The sequence below is a fragment of the Limulus polyphemus genome, unplaced genomic scaffold (assembly GCF_000517525.1).
Source record: "Limulus polyphemus unplaced genomic scaffold, Limulus_polyphemus-2.1.2 Scaffold3382, whole genome shotgun sequence".
NCBI lineage: Eukaryota > Metazoa > Arthropoda > Merostomata > Xiphosura > Limulidae > Limulus > Limulus polyphemus.
Window position 1 is genome coordinate 70,075 of NW_013668992.1, and position 19,658 is coordinate 89,732.

Sequence of the window (19,658 nt, forward strand, 5' to 3'; positions counted from 1 at the left end):
CTCATATGTCATGATGGGGAGAGTGTTCAGGTAAGTAGAGGAAGGTGTTAATGTATAACACAAACACTGAACATGGTACATCTTAGTTGAACCATCCCTCATATGTCATGATGGGGAGAGTGTTCAGGTAAGTAGAGGAATGTGTTAATATGTAACAAACACTGGACATGGTACATCTTAGTTGAACCTTTTCTCATATGTCATGATGGGGAGAGTGTTCAGGTAAGTAGAGGAATGTGTTAATATGTAACAAACACTGGACATGGTACATCTTAGTTGAACCTTTTCTGATATGTCATGATGGGGAGAGTGTTCAGGTAAGTAGAGGAATGTGTTAATGTATAACACAAACACTGGACATGGTACATCTTAGTTGAACCTTTTCTCATATGTCATGATGGGGAGAGTGTTCAGGTAAGTAGAGGAATGTGTTAATGTATAACACAAACACTGGACACGGTACATCTTAGTTGAAGTATCCCTTGTACATCCTTGTTATTCATCCTTAGATTATAATCTTAAAAAAATTCTTACAGTAATTTTTTCCCCTTCTAACTCGTAAGGAATTAAGAGATATATTAGTAACACTTGACATGTACAGGTTGATTGTGGTACCTTAAGTATCAGGGGATTGAGGAAATATAACTAGTTGATAATATGATCTGAGAACTTATAAAGGGCTAAGATACTTTTGTTGAAAATTTTATCATTTATTCCAACTGAATGAGCATTGAGTACAGAAAGGCAATGGGTGATATTTTCAACCAGTAAGTACATGGAAGAGCACCGCCATTTGTCTATCTTACAACCATGCCGTCTGATTAGAATGTGTTAACGGTTGTTATGTCGTTGAAACTGAAGAAAGATTATTTAATAGATTATAGGAAAGGCACTTTAATAAAAGTCAGTCCTGCGTATTATTGATGATGACATAAAGCAAGAGTGCGGATAGTTACTACAAGAGAAGTGTGTATATCTGATTTAGCTATTAATGTATGTTTTATGTACTTCAGCCTTCTACTTCTTTTAATTGTTTTTTTTTTATAGATAAACCTTTCGAGTGATCTACGCCTAAGATTAAGATTTTATTAGGACTGTAATGTGTATTATTATGACTAAATTTTAAATTTTGTAAGAACTTTGTTTAAAGCTTTTGTGTTCTAATGCATAGGGCACTCATGTGGCTAGTTTGGAAGGCACTTATGTGTTACAGTGGCGACACCTAGACACTCAACATCATCATCATTCCTTTGACTTCCCCTTGCATCAACATAAAGCCAAGGTTATGTACTACTATGAACTACTTAAATCACGGGACTACAAGTGAGTAATTTTCTACAAGCACATTTATTAGGAGTTTAAAAAAATGTAAGAAATAATGATATATTACTTGGAGAGGTCCCCCGGTGTGACAGCTGTAAGTTTATGAAGTTACAATGCTAAAATCTGGAGGTTGATTCCCCACAGTGGACCCAATAGATAGCCCAATGTAGCTTTGCTCTAAACAAACAATACTGGGGGAGAAGATACTTTATTGCTATAACTGTTATGTTTAAATTTTTTTCAGTAAAAGCTGTTAAACAAATGAAACTGAGTTTTATAATCATTAGCTCTGTTTTATGATATTCTTTAAAAGCTTTGAGTCGATGGATAACTTAGAATGATTAACAGAACTGAGTTCAAATGAGAAAAATATCCTTGAAGTACTTAAAGTGCTTTTGAAGAGATTACTTGTTTTGATTGAACAAACTCGTAATGGTTAAAAACTTGTCTATTAGTTTCCACAACAAAAGTGTCAAATAATAGATGATAGTTGAAACTTTCTTATTATGTTTTATGATATATAGTAGTTAAGCAGACAAAGCATGCTTTGTTGTAGTGGATATAATAAGTATATTGATATATACATTCTGTTATTGTTATTAGTCATGGCATAGTAGCTCATAGCAGTTTTTTTCTTTTTGCAAGTATAAACTTTTAGCTCTTAGCTCCGTCATCTCTTGATCGATTTGAAATCTAATTACAGTTTTGGACTAAGGAGGTCAAGTTATTTCGATTGATGTATTTGACCACGCTCAAGGTCTCATAGATTAATTTACACTAATCCTGCCTAAAAGAATTTCAGTTTGATAGAGATCCTGATGAGGAATTGGGTGTATGTGTGCCTCACGCTTGGTATTGTTAGCACACAAAAATATAGCTAATAAAAAGAAAAAAGGTTTCATAGATTAATTTACTTTAATCCTGCCTAAACCAATTTTAAGTGCCATGGCTATTGAGGATTACCTCTTGTTTTTTGCTTTCTTTGTATATTTTTTATCATAAATTATTAATTTTTTCTTTGCATTGTAATATCCTTATACCACAAGCAGGGAGAAAAGAAATTGCTTGATTTTCGTGTATTAATTCCCAAATTCATGCCAAAATAGTTAGTTAGTAAGGCCACATCCAGGCCCCATAACTGATTCATTTGTTAATAACATACCATGTTTCAAGTTTAATAATTAAAAAAAGTTTATTGACAAATTTTAATAGGAAACTTTCATTCTGATAAGTCTCATAAGTAGAAAATTATGGTCTTCTATAGGTAAAAAAGTTGAACTGCTTTGTTGAAGAGAAATGTAAAATGTAATCAAGGTTTATCAGCTTTGTTCTAACTAAACTTTTATGTTGTTTTTGTTTGAAATAAGTTTTCACACCCGTGCGACTAGACTCACCAGTTATAACTTTCTATTTTAGGGGGTCAATGTCAAGTCTTCAATCTTCCCATAGTGCTGCGACCTTTAATTCTGCAAGTGAACAGTCGGCTGTTAGCAACAGCACACCGAGATGACATTGAACTGTGTACTACAAAAGACCTTATGTAAATTATGTAGGGTAGTTTAAAATCTGCAGCACTAATTGTGAAAGGTGTTGAACAGAAGTAAAAAAAAAACAAACTAGAACATCTTAAATAGTTAACTTGGAGGTGAAAAAAATAGGTTTTAACTCCCTTCTCTCAGTTTTCCTCAAAGTATATTTATGATACTTTTTTTCTTCTTAGTGTTAATGTGAATGAGTTTTAGGGTGTAGGTGATAAGATGTTTCTAGTTTTGTCTATTAAGCTAACTCTTAAAAAAAAGTTTGTTTAATTGAGTAAAGACAAACATGTGCTGTTTTGTCTTAATTTATTTGTGTTTACCATGGTATTTGTGCTCTTTTTTAGACTTTATTTGTTCACTGGTGTAGTTTATATAACAAATAACTTATGATCTGAAGGTGCTCACATATGGAGAAGAAAATGCGAGAAAATCTGTTATAGCTTTAGCTGTTGTTTATTAACTTAGACCTTCAGTTTTTAAGTGTTTTTTTTGGGTGTCTAGGGTTTTAGGATTTAGTCAAAGGAAATATTGTTTCTAATTTTTTTAAAGTACATTTTGGGCTATGGAGGCTTAAAAATATTACAGAATATTCCAATATTTATCAGAAGTCAGATAAAATGTTAAGAAATACATTAATTATTTGTTTATTTATGTTATTTTCAATTGTGTATAAAAAAAACATTCCTTCAAATTTCCTCCACTCATTTAGTTAGTAGCAAATAGTAACTAGGCTTTGCAGAGATATTGTAAATGCTCTTTTCCGCTTATGTTAAAAAAATCTTTAAAAGAGTGAAGGAATTATAAATATAAACAAAATACCTGGCAAAAAGAACTTTCAGAGTGACTGATGCTAGCCATTTTTTATCAAGGGTAGAGAAACTAATGGCAGGTAAAAACTGAGCAGTGAGGGAACACCAAAGCATGTTAATGCAATAAATATTACTTGCTCTTTTTTCAATCTAAATTGAAATGTTAAGCCTAACCAGCCATGTTTACTCAGAACTTGGAATATCTTAATTTTAGCACTAAAAGTTTAATGGAAATTGTACAGCTGGTGGAAATAATATGTGGCAAGATGCTCAGAAAAGTGTAGGTAGTACTTTATTTTTAGATTCTTTTAACAATGAGGTTATTATAGAAACTTTGTTGGCTACTGTCTTTATTTTCAGTGAAAGAGTTAAAAGTGTTATAATAATGCTAGAACTGTAGTCAATCCTCTGAATATAAAAACTTATTTAAGTTGGTCAGATTAGCCCAGATTATACGATACTTGTATTCTTCAGGTGCTGGAAAGAATAGGTTACTGAAGCCTTTAGACATCATTCCTACTCAACAAATTCTTATTAAAACAGGCCTCGACAAATATTTTCAGATTTAGGAGCTAGCTCGAAAATTCAGGAGCCAGGTGTGCCTAATCTAACTTTACTAATGTTTGTACCGGGAAATGGAGGCTATATATATTTATTTATTTTCACAGCAACAAGTGCCTGCTAACGATCACATGATATTAATAACAACTTGATAGTATTGCCTTTGGTCCTGTCTGAGTCTAAACACGAGCATTGATTGGTTGAATTGAGAGAAAGAAGAAAAACAAATTGGCGCTAAACTAGAAACGTGTTGTACAACCGCAAAGCTTCATTCCTGAAAAACATGAAGTGCTGAATCCACCATTAAAATCCTAAAACAAAGTTTGATTTAAGACTCAAAGAACGGGAAAATAGTTCCAGACTTCCAAGAGTCCAGAAATGTTCTAGATTCAAATTCTATTTAGCACAGCCCTATGCACGAATCAAATGGGAGAAAATATTTGGTGGCACGATGAAATTTTTAATCGGCATGGCGACCTGGCACCATGGATTTGTCGAGGCCTGTATTAGAATATACCAGTATTGAAGCACAGTGTATGACCAGGCAAGGCACCCAGAGTTTTGACCTACAGGAATGTATCCAGTAGTAAAAACATGTTTAACTAGTGTTCATACTGTCGGAGTGTAGGGTGCTGAACTATACTTTTTACAGTGAAATAACATTACCAAAAGTTTCAAATAGGAAATATATTTGCTAATGAGCTAGTGTAATTAAGAAATTCTCCATCTCTAAACTTAACTTACTGTATGGTTCTCATTTGAGTTTTTAGGATATTTGGTATATTTTGCTTTGCGGGGTGGGCTTTTCTCAGGCTGTTGATATATGTGGAATCAGTTATAAGGTTTCATCATTATTGTAGTTATAAGGAATATATTTTATTTTTCTACAATTGTCAAGAAAAACCTAAATTTTTTGTAGAAAATATTAAAAACTAAATTTAAATTGTTTTTAATCAATTTAAATTCTGCATCAAGGATATACTACATGAAAGTTTCAGGTTTCCTTCTCTCCTCGGTCATAAAAAAAGTCTTTGGTGGGTGTTCATTATTGACTTGTGATTGTAGAATATCATCTATATTTTTTAGACATTCTCTCTTCAGAAGAGGCAATAGTATTTTAGTGAATTTCATAGTGCTGAAGTGAAACAAAAGCTGAGACAGATGTAGCTACACATACTCGTCCGTTATTTATTTGTGGTGGAACTAATTGTGATCACACATTTCACTGACAGGTTTTACTGAATTACTGTGAACAACAATAAATTCATCTACATTTCTTTAGGTCAGGTCCTAATAGTATTTCAGTCGTGATGTTAGGGAAACACATTGGTTAGAAAAAAATCAAGTAGACAAAAATAAAGAACTATAACTTGACAATGTTTGAAAGGTAGACCTTTATTTATTTATCAGGAGCAAACTGGAAATTTCATTCAGTAGCCACGTGAAGGATTTTGGAATTTTGTTTGTAGAATTTGTTTCTGATAGTATTAGGTAGTTTTTTTGTTATAAGCCATAAGGCACAGGATTGTATAATGTATTGACGACCTAGTTATTCCTCTTTTGTGTCCAAGAAGTTTAAACTTTTACTGTACTGGACTGGATAAGAAGTTCTCATCTATATCAAAAGGAGGCTTAGTAAAGTATTCTTGAGCTTGTCTTTGTTTTAACAGATAATATTATCACTTGGAATTACATTCATGATAAGATATGGAAGGAATATTTCATTTTGTTGTTAAGTTAATATTGAGAAAAACAAAGCTACTTACGTATATTCTTCTCTTGTTGACACTTGTTTAACGGATGTGTATCTAATATCATATGTTGAAAATTATTTTAAAAACTATCCTTACATGTTTCAAAGTTAGCTTAGTATAAAAATCATAATGTAATCGCTTGGCATCCTGAAATTAATACTTCACATTGTAAACTAGCATTTACATTGGAGCATTGTTGAAGTATTGGGCTGACATATGGATAGCTTATTTTATCTTGTAGCTACATCAGTGATACTCCTTTACAGCATTGTTGAAGTATTGGGCTGACATGTAGGTACATCAGTGATACTCCTTTACAGCATTGTTGAAGTATTGGGCTGATATGTGGCTACATCACTGATACTCCTTTAAATTCAACTAATCAATTATTCTCATATAGGATAGTTGGAATAGTCAAAAACAGTAATTATAATCAGAAACACTAATTTGGATTATTTGGTTATTTTCATAAGTTGGTATACTAATCTATCAAGTTGAACAACCTTGAATTAATCAAAATATTAATGAGAAATAACAATGGAAATACTTCAGTTACTTGGATAGTTGGAGTAATTGAAAACTGTAATAATCAGAAACACTAATTTTTGATTAGTTGTTTATTTTTAAAACATTAATCAATTTAATCATAATCTTGATTAATTGATTATTTCAAGTGACATTTACTGATTGATGCTCGTAAGTAATTGAGTTGATTTTCCTATTCTGTTTACAAATTAATGAACCAGAGTAAAACAAAAGGGGCTATAATGATTTAAAGGTAGGGGTTATGAATGTCTACATTAGAACTTTTAATTCATTGACAAACTTATGAATTTAAGTTTAAACCCGATTAATGTTATTCTTCTGGCAAGTCTTCGAACAAAAGCTTCTCCTTATTTTATTAGAGTTTACTTAAATATAAACGATCATGAGAAGCAAAAAAAAACCATTTTTGGAAATTTTATAAAATATTTCACTTTTTATTTTTGATTTAGCTTTCTTTTTGTATTTTGGGAGCAAATAGTTTTAAGTAAATGCAAGACACATTGTAGATTGTAACCTTATGCTATAACTTTGTTGTAATTTTTTTTCTCTTCCTTTAAATAAAAGAACTGTAGCAGTGGTTCCTAACCACCAAGTCTGTTGACTGGTGCTGGTCTACAGGGAGATTTCAGCCAGTCCACAAGGCATTGAAGAAAAATTTTGTACTTTAAAATACAGCTACTGAAGTATATTGTTGTACAATGTAACCAAAAGTTAACATTTTGCAAAGCAGTACGTGAACATTTTAGGATCGGAACTAAGTTGGGAAAAAGTTGGGAACCACTGATATATAATACAGTAGTTGTTATCTTTGATTCCAAAACAGTGTTTACTAATTATAATACAGGACTATAAGATAGTAATTTCATTTGAGAACTTGTTGATAGTTAGTCTCTTACTTGTATACAGAGACATCTCAAAAGAAAATAGACACCATGATTTTTTCAATCGTCATTGATCTCACATTATCAACTTGATAAAAATGTTTACAAATGTGCATCAGTACTTAGTCAATTTGCCACTAGCATTATTCAGTGCTTTGACTCGTTCTGGCATGGAATCGACGAGTTCTGTAATTTTCTCCTGTAGAATCTTGACCCAGGCTGCACGCAAAACATCAAGTAGCTCTCCACGGGATGCTGATTTTCTGGAACTTCTTCTCACTGCTCAAGCAGGTATGGTCCAGACATGCTCGATGCAGTTCATATCAGGTGACTGACTTGGCCATGGGAGCCATTGGATGCCTTTCTTAAATAAATTACTATTGAATAAACATCATGATGTCTATTTACTTTTGAGATGTCCGTGTACTTATCTAAATGTACTTCAGGACATTGTGTTTGTGTTCTAAGATTTGGATAGCAACAGGATTCTGAAGAATGAACTAAACAGAAAAAGTTGTTTGTGTGTTTTCTACCGAGCCTGGAAATTATATTTGGTAGATTACTTAGCTTTAAATATCTAAATGTACTTCAGGACATTGTGTTTGTGTTCTAAGATTTGGATAGCAACAGGATTCTGAAGAATGAACTAAACAGAAAAAGTTGTTTGTGTGTTTTCTACCGAGCCTGGAAATTATATTTGGTAGATTACTTAGCTTTACCACAACTTCTTGTAAATTTTCCCTCAGTTGTTTTTTTTTCTTTGTTTCTTTAAAAATATAGAAATGTGATAAAAAATAATTTAATATAATATTTCAGTTATTTTAGACGTGAAAGAAAAACTAATAGGACATTCTGACAAACTTAAGAGTCCATTTCTACTTTTACGTGCCGTAATAACTTTATTAAATTCATACCATCACTTGTTATGAAATTCTGACACAGCATATATTATATAGAATAAATCAGTGTAGTATAAATTTTATAATCGTACACTGCACATGGAGAAAACCTTTTATATTAAATTGTTTATGTGAAATGACTTGTATAATACAAAGTAGCATTGAATAGGCTTAAGTAAAGGCCTTTGTACTTTATTTTAGGTCTTTATTAAACCATCTTCCAGTGGATCAGCAGTAAGCCTAATGGCTTATAACACTAAAAATTGGGTTTGTATACCTGTATTGAGCAGAGTAGAGATAGTTCATTTTGTAGCTTTGTTCTTAACACAAAAAAAACAAGGTTGTTAAGCTGAACCTTGTAGAGATTATTTAACTACCTAAATAAAAGAAGAGAAAACAAGAATGGTAAGTCATATCATTTAACAATATTGTTTTTAATTGTAGTACACAATAATTCTGTTTGATATCAGAAACTTGAAAAAAGTATCCATATTTGTATGTTTTCAATAGTTACATTGTTTACAGTGAATAATTAAACATGTATTGTCTGTTTGCTATATCAGTCAGTAACTGAAACTACAGTTACATAAAATATCCTGCTAACAAGAATTAAACACACGTATTTGCTTCAGCTAGTTCATTATTTAGTTATTATAAATGCAACAGTTCATATAAAAATGAGCATTTTTCATTACATTGTGATTTTTTTCAACCATATCCATAAGAATTTGTAATATTAAATGTTAATATATAATTTAAAATTAAGCATCTGCATGATTTGAATATACAATTGAACTTAGATTTCAATTGTATTGTTTTGTGATTATTTTTATACGTGGTTAACATTCAGTGACATTGTGGTAGTGCTTTTGAGACTCGCGCAAAGTGAAATCATGGACTTCCTAACTCATGGCACGATCCTGAATTTCTTATGTGGAATGAAATTCAGATTTCCTGTCCTGGGGTGAGATCCTGGGCTTCCTAAGTCAATGTGGAATCTTGGACTTCCATGGTGTGAAATTCTGATTTCCTGTCATGGGGTTAAAACCTGGATTATTAAGCTGTAGACTTCTTCATTTTTTTCCTAGACATAATCATTTCAAAAGCAGTACTTAGGTTTAATTTCACGTTGCCATTTTGAAATTGTTTAACATTTAAATTTTTAAGTATAGAAATGTTAAATTTGACTTTCACAAATGTTAACATAAACATTGTATATCACCTCAACTCCAATGTGAGTTCATTGTAACTTATCACAATGAACAATACCATCTATAAACCCATAATAAAAATAATACAACATTAAGATAAAGTTTGAATTAGTTGAGTGGAGACCTATGTACTTGAAGAATATGCGTGAAATGATTATCATACCTTAGAATTATACAGTTTTTATTATCATAAAACGTTTGTTGTAATTTTTTATTCAAGAGCAGGATTCTGAATTTATTAAAATAGTTTCACAGTTGTTAGGATCTGTTTGAAAGTAGTCAGAAGCTATAACTTGCTTTTTGAATCCTTGTTTCATGTTGTAGTTATAATGTTCTCAAAGTACGAAATCAAAAAAAAAACCTGTAGCTCAAACAATTTAGTTAACAAAAATTGATGTGTTAGTATCATAGGACTGAGAAAATACATTTTAGAGGGTACTCATTGTGCAGTTCAACATTTTATATAATATTAGCCCTGGAAATGACATATTTTAGAGTAATTGTGAAATGTGATGTAAATTGATTTTGAATTTTTATGGCTGATTTCAAAGAAACGTTAAGGAAAATGCAGGACTCGAACCACACATTCTGGTAATATATCTTTTCTCATTCATGGTATGTTTAACATGTAGCTAGAGAAATGTTTAAAACATAATATATAGTTACTGTTGTTACGTTTTTACTAAAGAGGTGTGTAGAGTCATTGTCACCATACACTAATACAAAGTTTCAACTTGGCATTTAACAAACAATCTTGTTAACTTGTGCATATGTTACTAAAATTGTTGTTAAGATCTTCCACCCTGCAAGCATTCACCACAAAAGTATTTAAAACATTTTTTTAATAGTTCAAAAGAGTTGTATGAGATACCCCCTCTATATGTAGGTTGTAGTGAACATAAAATATTTCTGTATTTTAAGACTTCCACCTTTCTCATAGCAATATAAAAGAAAGAGAGCCGTCCAGTTGGGTCAGAGAATGATCTGAAAGTAGAAAAAATATATGTTAAATTCATTAGTGTCAAAAACAAAATGTATTCTGTATTGTTTACTAGTATGTTTAGATTCATTAGATTTTTTTACAGACTTAAAATCCTGTACCTGTAATTTATTATTATATATATATATATATGTATGTATATGTATAAATAAAATAGTTTCCTTTTGAAAATTTTGTTGAAGTTTTATTGGTACTGTTGAATTTTACTGTGTATCAGACTAATTCTCTCTAAGAATTGTTATCGCTATTTTCAGTGTAACATCTAAGTAAAAAAAGAATTTAAAACTAATGAAGTACTTAAATTCCATTAAATGAAATATAAAAGGGTGTTTTTGAGAAGTAAATAAGTATATTTTGGTAATGGCAAGAAATACTGTCTTTCTGGTTGTGGGCCTGGCATGGCTGGGTGGTTAGGGTGTTTGAGTCACAATCTGTGGGTCGCGGATTTGCATCCCCTTCCAACCAAACAAGCTCGCCCTTTCAGCTTTGGGGGCATTATAATGTGATGGCCAATCCCACTATTTGTTGGTAAATGAGTAGCCAAAGAGTTGATGATAGGTGATGATGACCAGCTGCCTTCCCTCTAGACTTTCACTGCTAAATTAGGGATGGCTAGTGCAGATAGCCCTCGTGCAGCTTTGCGCGAAATTCAAAAAACAAACAGACTTTCTGGTTGTTCAGCAGTAAGCTCAGTGGACATAGGGCAAATAGTTCATTGTGGAACTTTGTGCTATAATAAAAATAAACAAGAAAGAAATATTTTGAATTCTGATGAATTATTTTTCTTATTTATTAAATGTAGAGATGATGTGTTCCAAACATGACAAACATAAAGTATCCATTCTGTCATGTACGTGATAACTATACTAATATGGTTAATATTTCTAACATTCTAAAGAAGTTAACTCTCACTAAATAAATTTACAAAGTTTTCCAATTATTGTTCTTTACCAGCTTAATCAGATTATTTCACATGTACAAAAACAAAATGTAGAATAAAGGTATCATGGTATAATTGTGTCATGGTATAAAGGTATCATGGTATAATTGTGTCATGGTATAAAGGTATCATGGTATAAAGGTGTCATGGTATAAAGGTATCATGATATAAAGGTATCATGGTATAAAGATGTCATATAAAAAAAGAAGTGGTTACAGGAAAGTTGAAAGCCTGTAAAGACAATGTAAAAGTGGGTAAGCTAAATAAGCAAAAAAAAGCCTCTGCCCCTTTTTTATATTTCACATTCATGTTTGTTCTAGCTTTCCTAACTAATTACCCTCTGGGAAACCTTGCACTAGAAAGTACAGAAGGGAAGGAAGAACAAACGTCAGAACAGAACTAATATCTCTCGTCCCACTGTTGTAAATCTTGGGTTGCCCCCAAAGAACAGAACTAATATCTCATGTCAGTGTTGAAAATTTTGTGTTGCCCCCAAAAAACAGAACTAATATCTCGTGCCAATGATAAAAATTTTGTGTTGCCCCCAAAAAACAGAACTAATATCTCGTGTCAGTGATGAAAATTTTGTGTTGTCCCCAAAAAACAGAACTAATATCTCGTGCCAATGATGAAAATTTTGTGTTGCCCCCAAAAAACAGAACTAATATCTCGTGCAATGATGAAAATTTTGTGTTGCCTCCAAAAAACAGAACTAATATCTTGTGTCAGTGATGAAAATTTTGTGCCACACTTTTGAATGAAATTCCCACTCTTATACGTAATAACGTGTAACTGTGCCAGTCTGTATTGTACAATCAGACTCTAGCCCTCCACCAATAAGAAGGTGACACATTTTCCATGCGTAGTATTTATACTGACCATATCATTCTCCTCAGTACTACAGTGTTCACAGACTTATTGCTGTGCCACTGAGAGACAGGCTCCAACTTAAATGTTTAAAAATTTGTTTTTCAAAATCATGAAAATGAAAGTAAGAAAGATAGTACTTCAAAAGTTACGAACAGTTGGAAAGAATAAGAGCAAAGACCAGTCTAAAAACACAAGAATATGGGTTTTTATACCAGATATCCCATTGTGTAGTTTTGTGCATAACTAGAAAGCAAATAAACAAAAGTTAGGGCTTCTGATACTAATTGTTATCTTTTATATATTGCTTAGATTTTTTGTTAATTAAACATCTAGATTTTAGAACAGTTGATATGGTTTCTTTTCAAAATAGAAGTATTCTCCATTGTCATTAACCGTATGTTCAGGTTTTGGCAGAAGCCAGTAATTAATCTCAATTTCGTCAATGCAAAAATGACCAAGGTCTAAGTATCATGGACATACCAGACTTACTTTAAAAAATGAAATCATAATAACACTTTCTACTAATTCAGTTACCTGGATCTTATTGAGTCTGACTCCTCATATCCACATTCCAGAAACCTCCCAAGATCCAGACTTCTCAATAGAAGTTGTTTTATTTTCCTTAAATGATGACTGGAGTAATTATATTGATTTTACATATATTGTGAACCATGGCGTCTGTCCGAGCATTTGTCTGTCACCCGTTTATGTTTGAAAAGCTGTGCACGCACGCAAAGTTCAACATTCACTTTTGAAATGATGGGAGAACAATCATGAATAATGTTGATGTCAAATTATATTTCACAAGCAGGATATTCTACACTAAGTTGTTAGGAATTAATCACACTATTATTTACATTTCAAAATGTGACGTAACTTATGGAATAAAAATGTAGATTTACCATGTGTTATTGTTGAGAGGCTCTTAGCATGACTGAAGTGCTCAACAATTACTTTTCATGGTGGGTGGTATAAGTAGCCCAGAGCTTTGACTTCAAGTGAAACCAAGAGTGCAACACAACTAACTTTTTTCAAGTCCTTGAAATAATATAAATTGATAGATTAACTTAAGCTTTTCCCATCACTGAGGATGATTACTTTAGCTTATGTTTTGCAATGTTTCTGCTATTGAATATCACATGGTTTGGTCTATCCTAACTTTAACTTCTGTTGACCCTGCCTAGTCTTTGTATGACTTTGACCAGCTCTTCCCATAACCTATATTTCCTTTTTAGTTCTATTCATGATGAGGATCAGGTAACACCCACCTGTGGCCTTTGCTGGTCTGATAAATCAAGTGACACATGTTTTCTTATTGCATGACACATGTTTTCTTCTGATCAGGAAGTTTGCTGCTGCCTCAAATAATCAGCAGCTTACCTCTGGTAAGACCAGAAATTGCTAATTGAGGGTAGACAGAAGAAATGGTAATGTGTTTTAAAATAAAGGTATCAGGGGTCATCTCAGCCGAAATATGTCATCCAGGCAATCATCAGGAGCAAGAGGGAAGCCACAAGATAATAAACTTGATAATAATGGACAAAAAAAAGATGAAAACCATTATCTTCCATACAGCAATAAACAAGTTTTTTTTAATCTAAACAGTCAAAGTAGAAGAAGATTAGGCAAACAAAGAGTAATCTTATGGAAAAAAGGATGATACTGATTAACTCAAAAAGAAGCAATGTGAGTCTTTTCTTGTGTATATATATCTGTATGTATGTGTGTTTAATGGAGATAATACTTCTTTCTACCAAAATCTACATCATGTATGAAAGAAGAGAAAGTATTAGGCCTATCTGTCCCTGCACAATACCTGTTGTTGAGATGGGGTCTTTTGTAATACTGCTTTGGAAGTTAATATATTTTACATTCCAAACTGCACTGTTCCTTCCTAACAACAAAAAAGCACCAGGTGCGGTTCCCTGACCTCACACCTGGCCATCTCCTACTGTCCCTATTTGCAATAACTCATTGCACAGTCTCTTAGTGTGGGTCTTTACAGGTTATAGATAATACCTTTTCAGTTTACACATTTCATTTGTTTTACCCCTATGTGAATTCTTCCTGTATAGTTGGAACTTGTTACTGGGGAGGTCAATGTGGAGAGTTTTCTTTATGTTATTGTAATACAACTGATATGAATCCAAGTAGATAATTCTCTTAATCAAAAGTAGGGCAGGGGGTGTATACCTGGAAGTGTAGTATAGGCCACTTCTACACTAAGAACCAGACAATTTCTGGTGGTTGTGACTAGCTGGATGGATGTTCTCAAAGTGCAGGTCTGGCATGATGCATTCCTACACCTGCTTATTGTGGTAAGTACATCAGATAAGTATTTCACAACATACTGTATGGCTTGACTTATTGTCATAGGTATACTACATCTATGTGGTCTGCTAATCCCACAGATATATATATATATATGAGCAGCCTTTACATTCCACCCATCTTTGTAATGCTTTAGTGCCACACAGAAGGTTCTTTTGACAGTACCTTTCTGCACTTCCACTTGTGTTGGGCAGATAGTTTTTCCCTGTTGAAATCGATGCAGTACCAGAATGAATGATGCTCTCACTAGGTTTCCTACCCAAAGTGGGTGACACACTCCATGAGTTTTCATTTCGGTTGCTTTATACTCAGAAAGGAGCTCACCATTTTAATTTCTTCCTCTACACTGGTTGCTCCACCTTCTCAATGTGGGATTACAATTGTCTGTTCTGTGGAGAGGTGAGTAGTGTTTTCGAAGTTGATATTTTTCTTTTTTGAATATGTTTTAAATATATGCTAACCTCTCCACAGATCCATCAACTCTTCATCTCCCCTTCTTGTGTGTAGCTTTTAGTTTACACAGAATGTTCGAGGGGAAGAAGAGTACTGTGCATGGAGGATGTGTACTCATTATGTGTAGGGGTGGGAGTTTCATTCAGAGGCTTGGCATATGCACAAAAACTTTGGTAGTGGTGCAAAGTATTAGCTATCTGTTCTATTGAGAAGTGAGTATGTATCTGAAACACATTTTTAGGTAAGGAAAGTGTTAATTTTTGTGCCATAACCAAAGATACCATTATTGCAAGGACTGTGTTCTCTATGGATGGGTGAAGGACTGGACTTATGAACATTCAAATGAGCACCCCTTAAGTCTGTGCTACTTGGAGATGGCATCCTTTGCTTAACAATGGGCACATGTTCTGTAGGGGGATGAGTCTGGAGCCAAGGAAGGGTGGATAGATCTGCAATAAGTTCTGTCATGCATCTCATACTTTTTGCTGATGCTATGAGGGTCCTTGACAGCCATAGGCCAGAATGGGGAACAAGGGTTATCTATAGTACTCAGAAGATCTGAAGAAGTTCTTTCCCTGAGACTCAGCTTAGGGAATAGTGGAGCTCAGATAACTGAGGAGTGAGGATCATAAGGGTGGCTTGTAATTAGGGAATGTAAGACCAAGAGGGGCAGTCTCAACAGAAACTGGTATGTAAAACCAAGTGGGTAGTCTCTATAGGAACCTGAGATATTCCCCAACAAGAGTATTTGAACCCCAGCTCTGGAAGGTCACTCTCCATAAAAACAGGATGAGTGCCATTGATAGACAAACTTCATTAATGAGAACTGTTTTTTTTTCAGCAGGTGAGATGGTAGGCACTAGCTGGTGAAGACAAGGAGAAAGATTCGGTGCAAGATGTGGAACATTTCCATAAAAGAGGTGACTAGCTGCTGAACTGAAAGTTCTTTGAATGACAGCCTACAACAAGATCTGTATCATCATCAGGTGAGACAGCAGGCACTTACTGATGATGATAGCGATCAATAGGATAGCAAGTGCATGAGATTCAGCTGTGAGCTGTTACTCAGGCTCCAATTTAGTAAAAGAGCCAGAGTTGGGTATGGCCAACAACTCAAGGGATTGCAGCAATCAGTTTGTGCCAAAGGATGTAGTGTTCATCCCAGCTGTTTCACGGCTGGGTGATGCTTTTTATGTGCCAGCAAAGATGTACCACAAGGCAGTGGAGTTCCTGGTTGACACAGGAGCTGAGAAGATCCTGGTGGATACTGCCATGTCTCAGGAATTGAGTAAAGCCATCACTCTGGCCAGTGAACACTTACTTTGTTCTGATGAACAGTGACAAACTAGATGTGAATAGAGAGGCATGTTTCAAACCATGTCTAGGCCCTGTGAACCATGGAAGATATGTTGTAATACAAAACCTCAGTTCTGGCATTGACATTCTTTGATGAACCTACTGCAGAAGTTCTCTGCTAACTTTGTCTATACAACAGGGGAGAAATCCACCCAGTGCCAGTTATAACTGATCCAGGGGCAGTAGACTGCTCATACATACTCTGTGAACTGAACAATGGTATTTTTGCATATCCACGTGATGTATTATGTTTTACTATGGATGAGATTGATAGTGCTGGCACTGTGTAAGGTGGCTCTTGAGCCAATGTATGAGACACTGTCCAGAAAGCATGCAGTAGTAGTATGGATAGTGATCTGTTCATTTTGGAACAAACCTCTCATGTTACTCTGCATTATGGATGATCAGCAATCCAGCTTCCCAGTGGAATGGTTATCAGAATGACAAGTAAAGTAGAAGTGACTACATCTGAAAACCAATATTTGGCTACCGAAACATCTGATATAGTTAATTGAGGATTGCAATAGCAGTTCAGATTCAATACAGCAGCAAAGTCTTGGTGACATGCTAGCTAAGTATGCTGATGTATTTGTCGAACCAGAGGACCAAACTGGGGAGAGCTGTAATCATTTGCCACCACATAGAAACAGGTAATGGGAATCCTATAAAACAACTGTCATGCAGTCTTCCCTAGAGCAATATGGATGTAACCAGTGCTGAGATAACACAAATGTTAAAGTATGGGATTATATGGCCTTCCAAGAGTGTGTGGTCCTCTCCAATGGCAACTGTCAGAAATGGGGATGGCATAACAAGTTCTGTGTTGAATGTCATGACAGGTGTTGATTCCTTCCTGTCACTACAAACATACTAATGTTTGGATATGTTGGAAGGCTCTCATTGGTTCAGCACTCTTGACCTATTCTCCAAATACTTAAAAGTCGAATCTGCCCACTTTTCAGAGGCAACTGAAATTTATGCTTAAAGGGAAGAGATGCCTGGTGTATGTTGATGATGTCTTGATATTTTTCCAAATGTTTGAGTGTACTGTGATGAACCTGTTCATGGTTTTGTAGCAGATTAGAATGGCAGGATTAAAGTTGAAACCCGGGAAATGTGTGTTGATGCACACACAACTAGAATTTTTGGTCATATCATAAACAGAGAAGATATCTTGACTAACCCTGTGAAGTTCATAGCATTATATTATCAATGTTTAATGGCTAGTTTCTCCAAGATTGCTACACCAATGTCCGTTTTCATTACATTCCACAATTCAGATTGACTGAGGAGTGTGAGCATGCATTACTGTCCTTGGAGCATATCTTAGTGGAAGCTCCTTTTTGGAATATCTATAAGAAGAGTGCACGTTTCTGTTGGATAACAATGTTAGTAACAGTGGAATCAGGAGGAGTATTGATGCAGTTGCAGAACAGGGCTGAACTACTGATAGTATAGGCATCCCAAACATTCATAGCTCTTGAATACAAGTCCTGCATGATGAAGAAAGAACTTTTTGCACTTGTAGTATTCATGAAGCACTATTGACACTTGTATTGCAGAAATCTCACTCTCAGGGTGAATAATGCATCACTAAAGTGACCTATGAATTTTAAAAATCTAAAAGAGATTATTACATGTTAGGTCACAATGTTGAAGGTACATGACATAGTCATAGAGCATCATCCAGAACCTATGTTGGTGTAAAATCCATTTCAGTTCTTAAGACACAAAGCCATACCATAGGCAATTCCACTGGTTAAAGTATCAAACTCACACCTGAAGAGCTCCAGAAAGAGCAATTGAGAAAGTTCTAGCATAGGTACTCCTTGCTATGCAGTATTGGAATGCAGAGCCAGCACAACTTTAAGAACATCACACATGTGCATGCAGTCTATGATACGTGTATGAGCAGCTACAGGTGCAGTGTGTTGTTACCAATTTTATAAGCTTTCTAGATGTGGTTCTTGGAACCTTGAGGTTGGAAATTCTCCAGACTTCACATGATGTAAAGACTGGAGGTCATCAGGGTTTTACAGTCTCAGGGTTTTACAGTCTCACACTAGTGCAAATGTCCAACAGAAATTATACTGAACAAGGTTTGAACTGTGGCATTCAATGCTGGTTTCAGTATTACACCACATATGTAGCCCAGAGGAAAACTGTCTCAGACAGAGCAAACTCCAGCAATGTTGGTTCTCATGTCCAGAGAATATCCCTGGTCTCTTTTCCAAGACCAAGCAAAGTAATTAATATGTACTGGTTATCTTTAATTACTTTACTAAGTGGGCCAAACATACTAGTTAGTCAGAAGTTTAGCACAGTCCATTGCTGATGTGTTGCCAGAGTAGTGGATAGCATGTTCAGCAACTCTGAAGACATTCACATTGATGAGAGAACTGATTTCAAGAGCCAGTTATTCTCTGAGCTGTACACACTGTTAGTAGTAAAAGACATGCTAGTGTATGTGGCAAGTATGGAAGTTATAAACATATAGTACAGTACATATTCATTATTATTGGTGTGTGAGGTTTTGCATACATACATGAAGCATTACACAAAGTCATTCCTATGTAATGTTCAATACAAAATGAATCAAATCACTGGGGAAAAATCAGAGGGTAACCTCTGAGTGATGTATAAGAATTTGATTAGGACATTAAGACCTCAAGTTCTGAAGTTAATTCTAGTCACTGGCCTGTAAGTTATTACTTGGAGAAACAGCAGATCTGTTGTTGTTATCAATGGAGGAGTGAGAATATTTCAGTTTTCACACTGAAACATTTGGAAGTTTTATAGCAAGAGGTAAGATTATCAGATAGGTTCATGTCACACTTGCAAGAAAACACTGTTTGACCTGTGTTTTGCTAGTGTTGTCAGGGGAATTTCAGTTTGTTTGAACAGAAATGGAAGTGATGTGAAATTATCTTAGTAATGTAAAATTTATAACTAGTATCACAAAATACAACAACTGTAAACTTGATGTACCCAGTGTTTTATTTTATTACAAATTGTTTTCTCTTGATAAAAGAAAAGTTAGAGAGGATTTAAGATTATAAAGGGAATTGATAGTGTTGATGTATCATCATTTTTCATACTTAACAGTGAGAATAGTAGAACTCGGGGACACAAATATAAATTTTGGTAAGGTAGAAGTCATCTTCAGCTAAGACAGTTATATTTTTT

General features: G+C 34.2%; 1 protein-coding gene across 1 annotated transcript in view; it reads left to right on the forward strand.

Moving 5' to 3' along the window:
• LOC106469259 (SEC14-like protein 1) overlaps window positions 1–7,925 on the forward strand; it is a 39,739-nt gene extending 31,814 nt beyond the window's left edge. The window contains exons 13-15 of the mRNA XM_022397731.1: window positions 355–414; window positions 1,172–1,323; window positions 2,740–7,925. Of these exons, the coding sequence (XP_022253439.1) occupies window positions 355–414; window positions 1,172–1,323; window positions 2,740–2,833 (306 nt within the window). The 3' untranslated portion in view covers window positions 2,834–7,925. The remainder of the gene's footprint in view (window positions 1–354; window positions 415–1,171; window positions 1,324–2,739) is intronic.
• The last annotated feature ends 11,733 nt before the right edge of the window (window positions 7,926–19,658 follow it).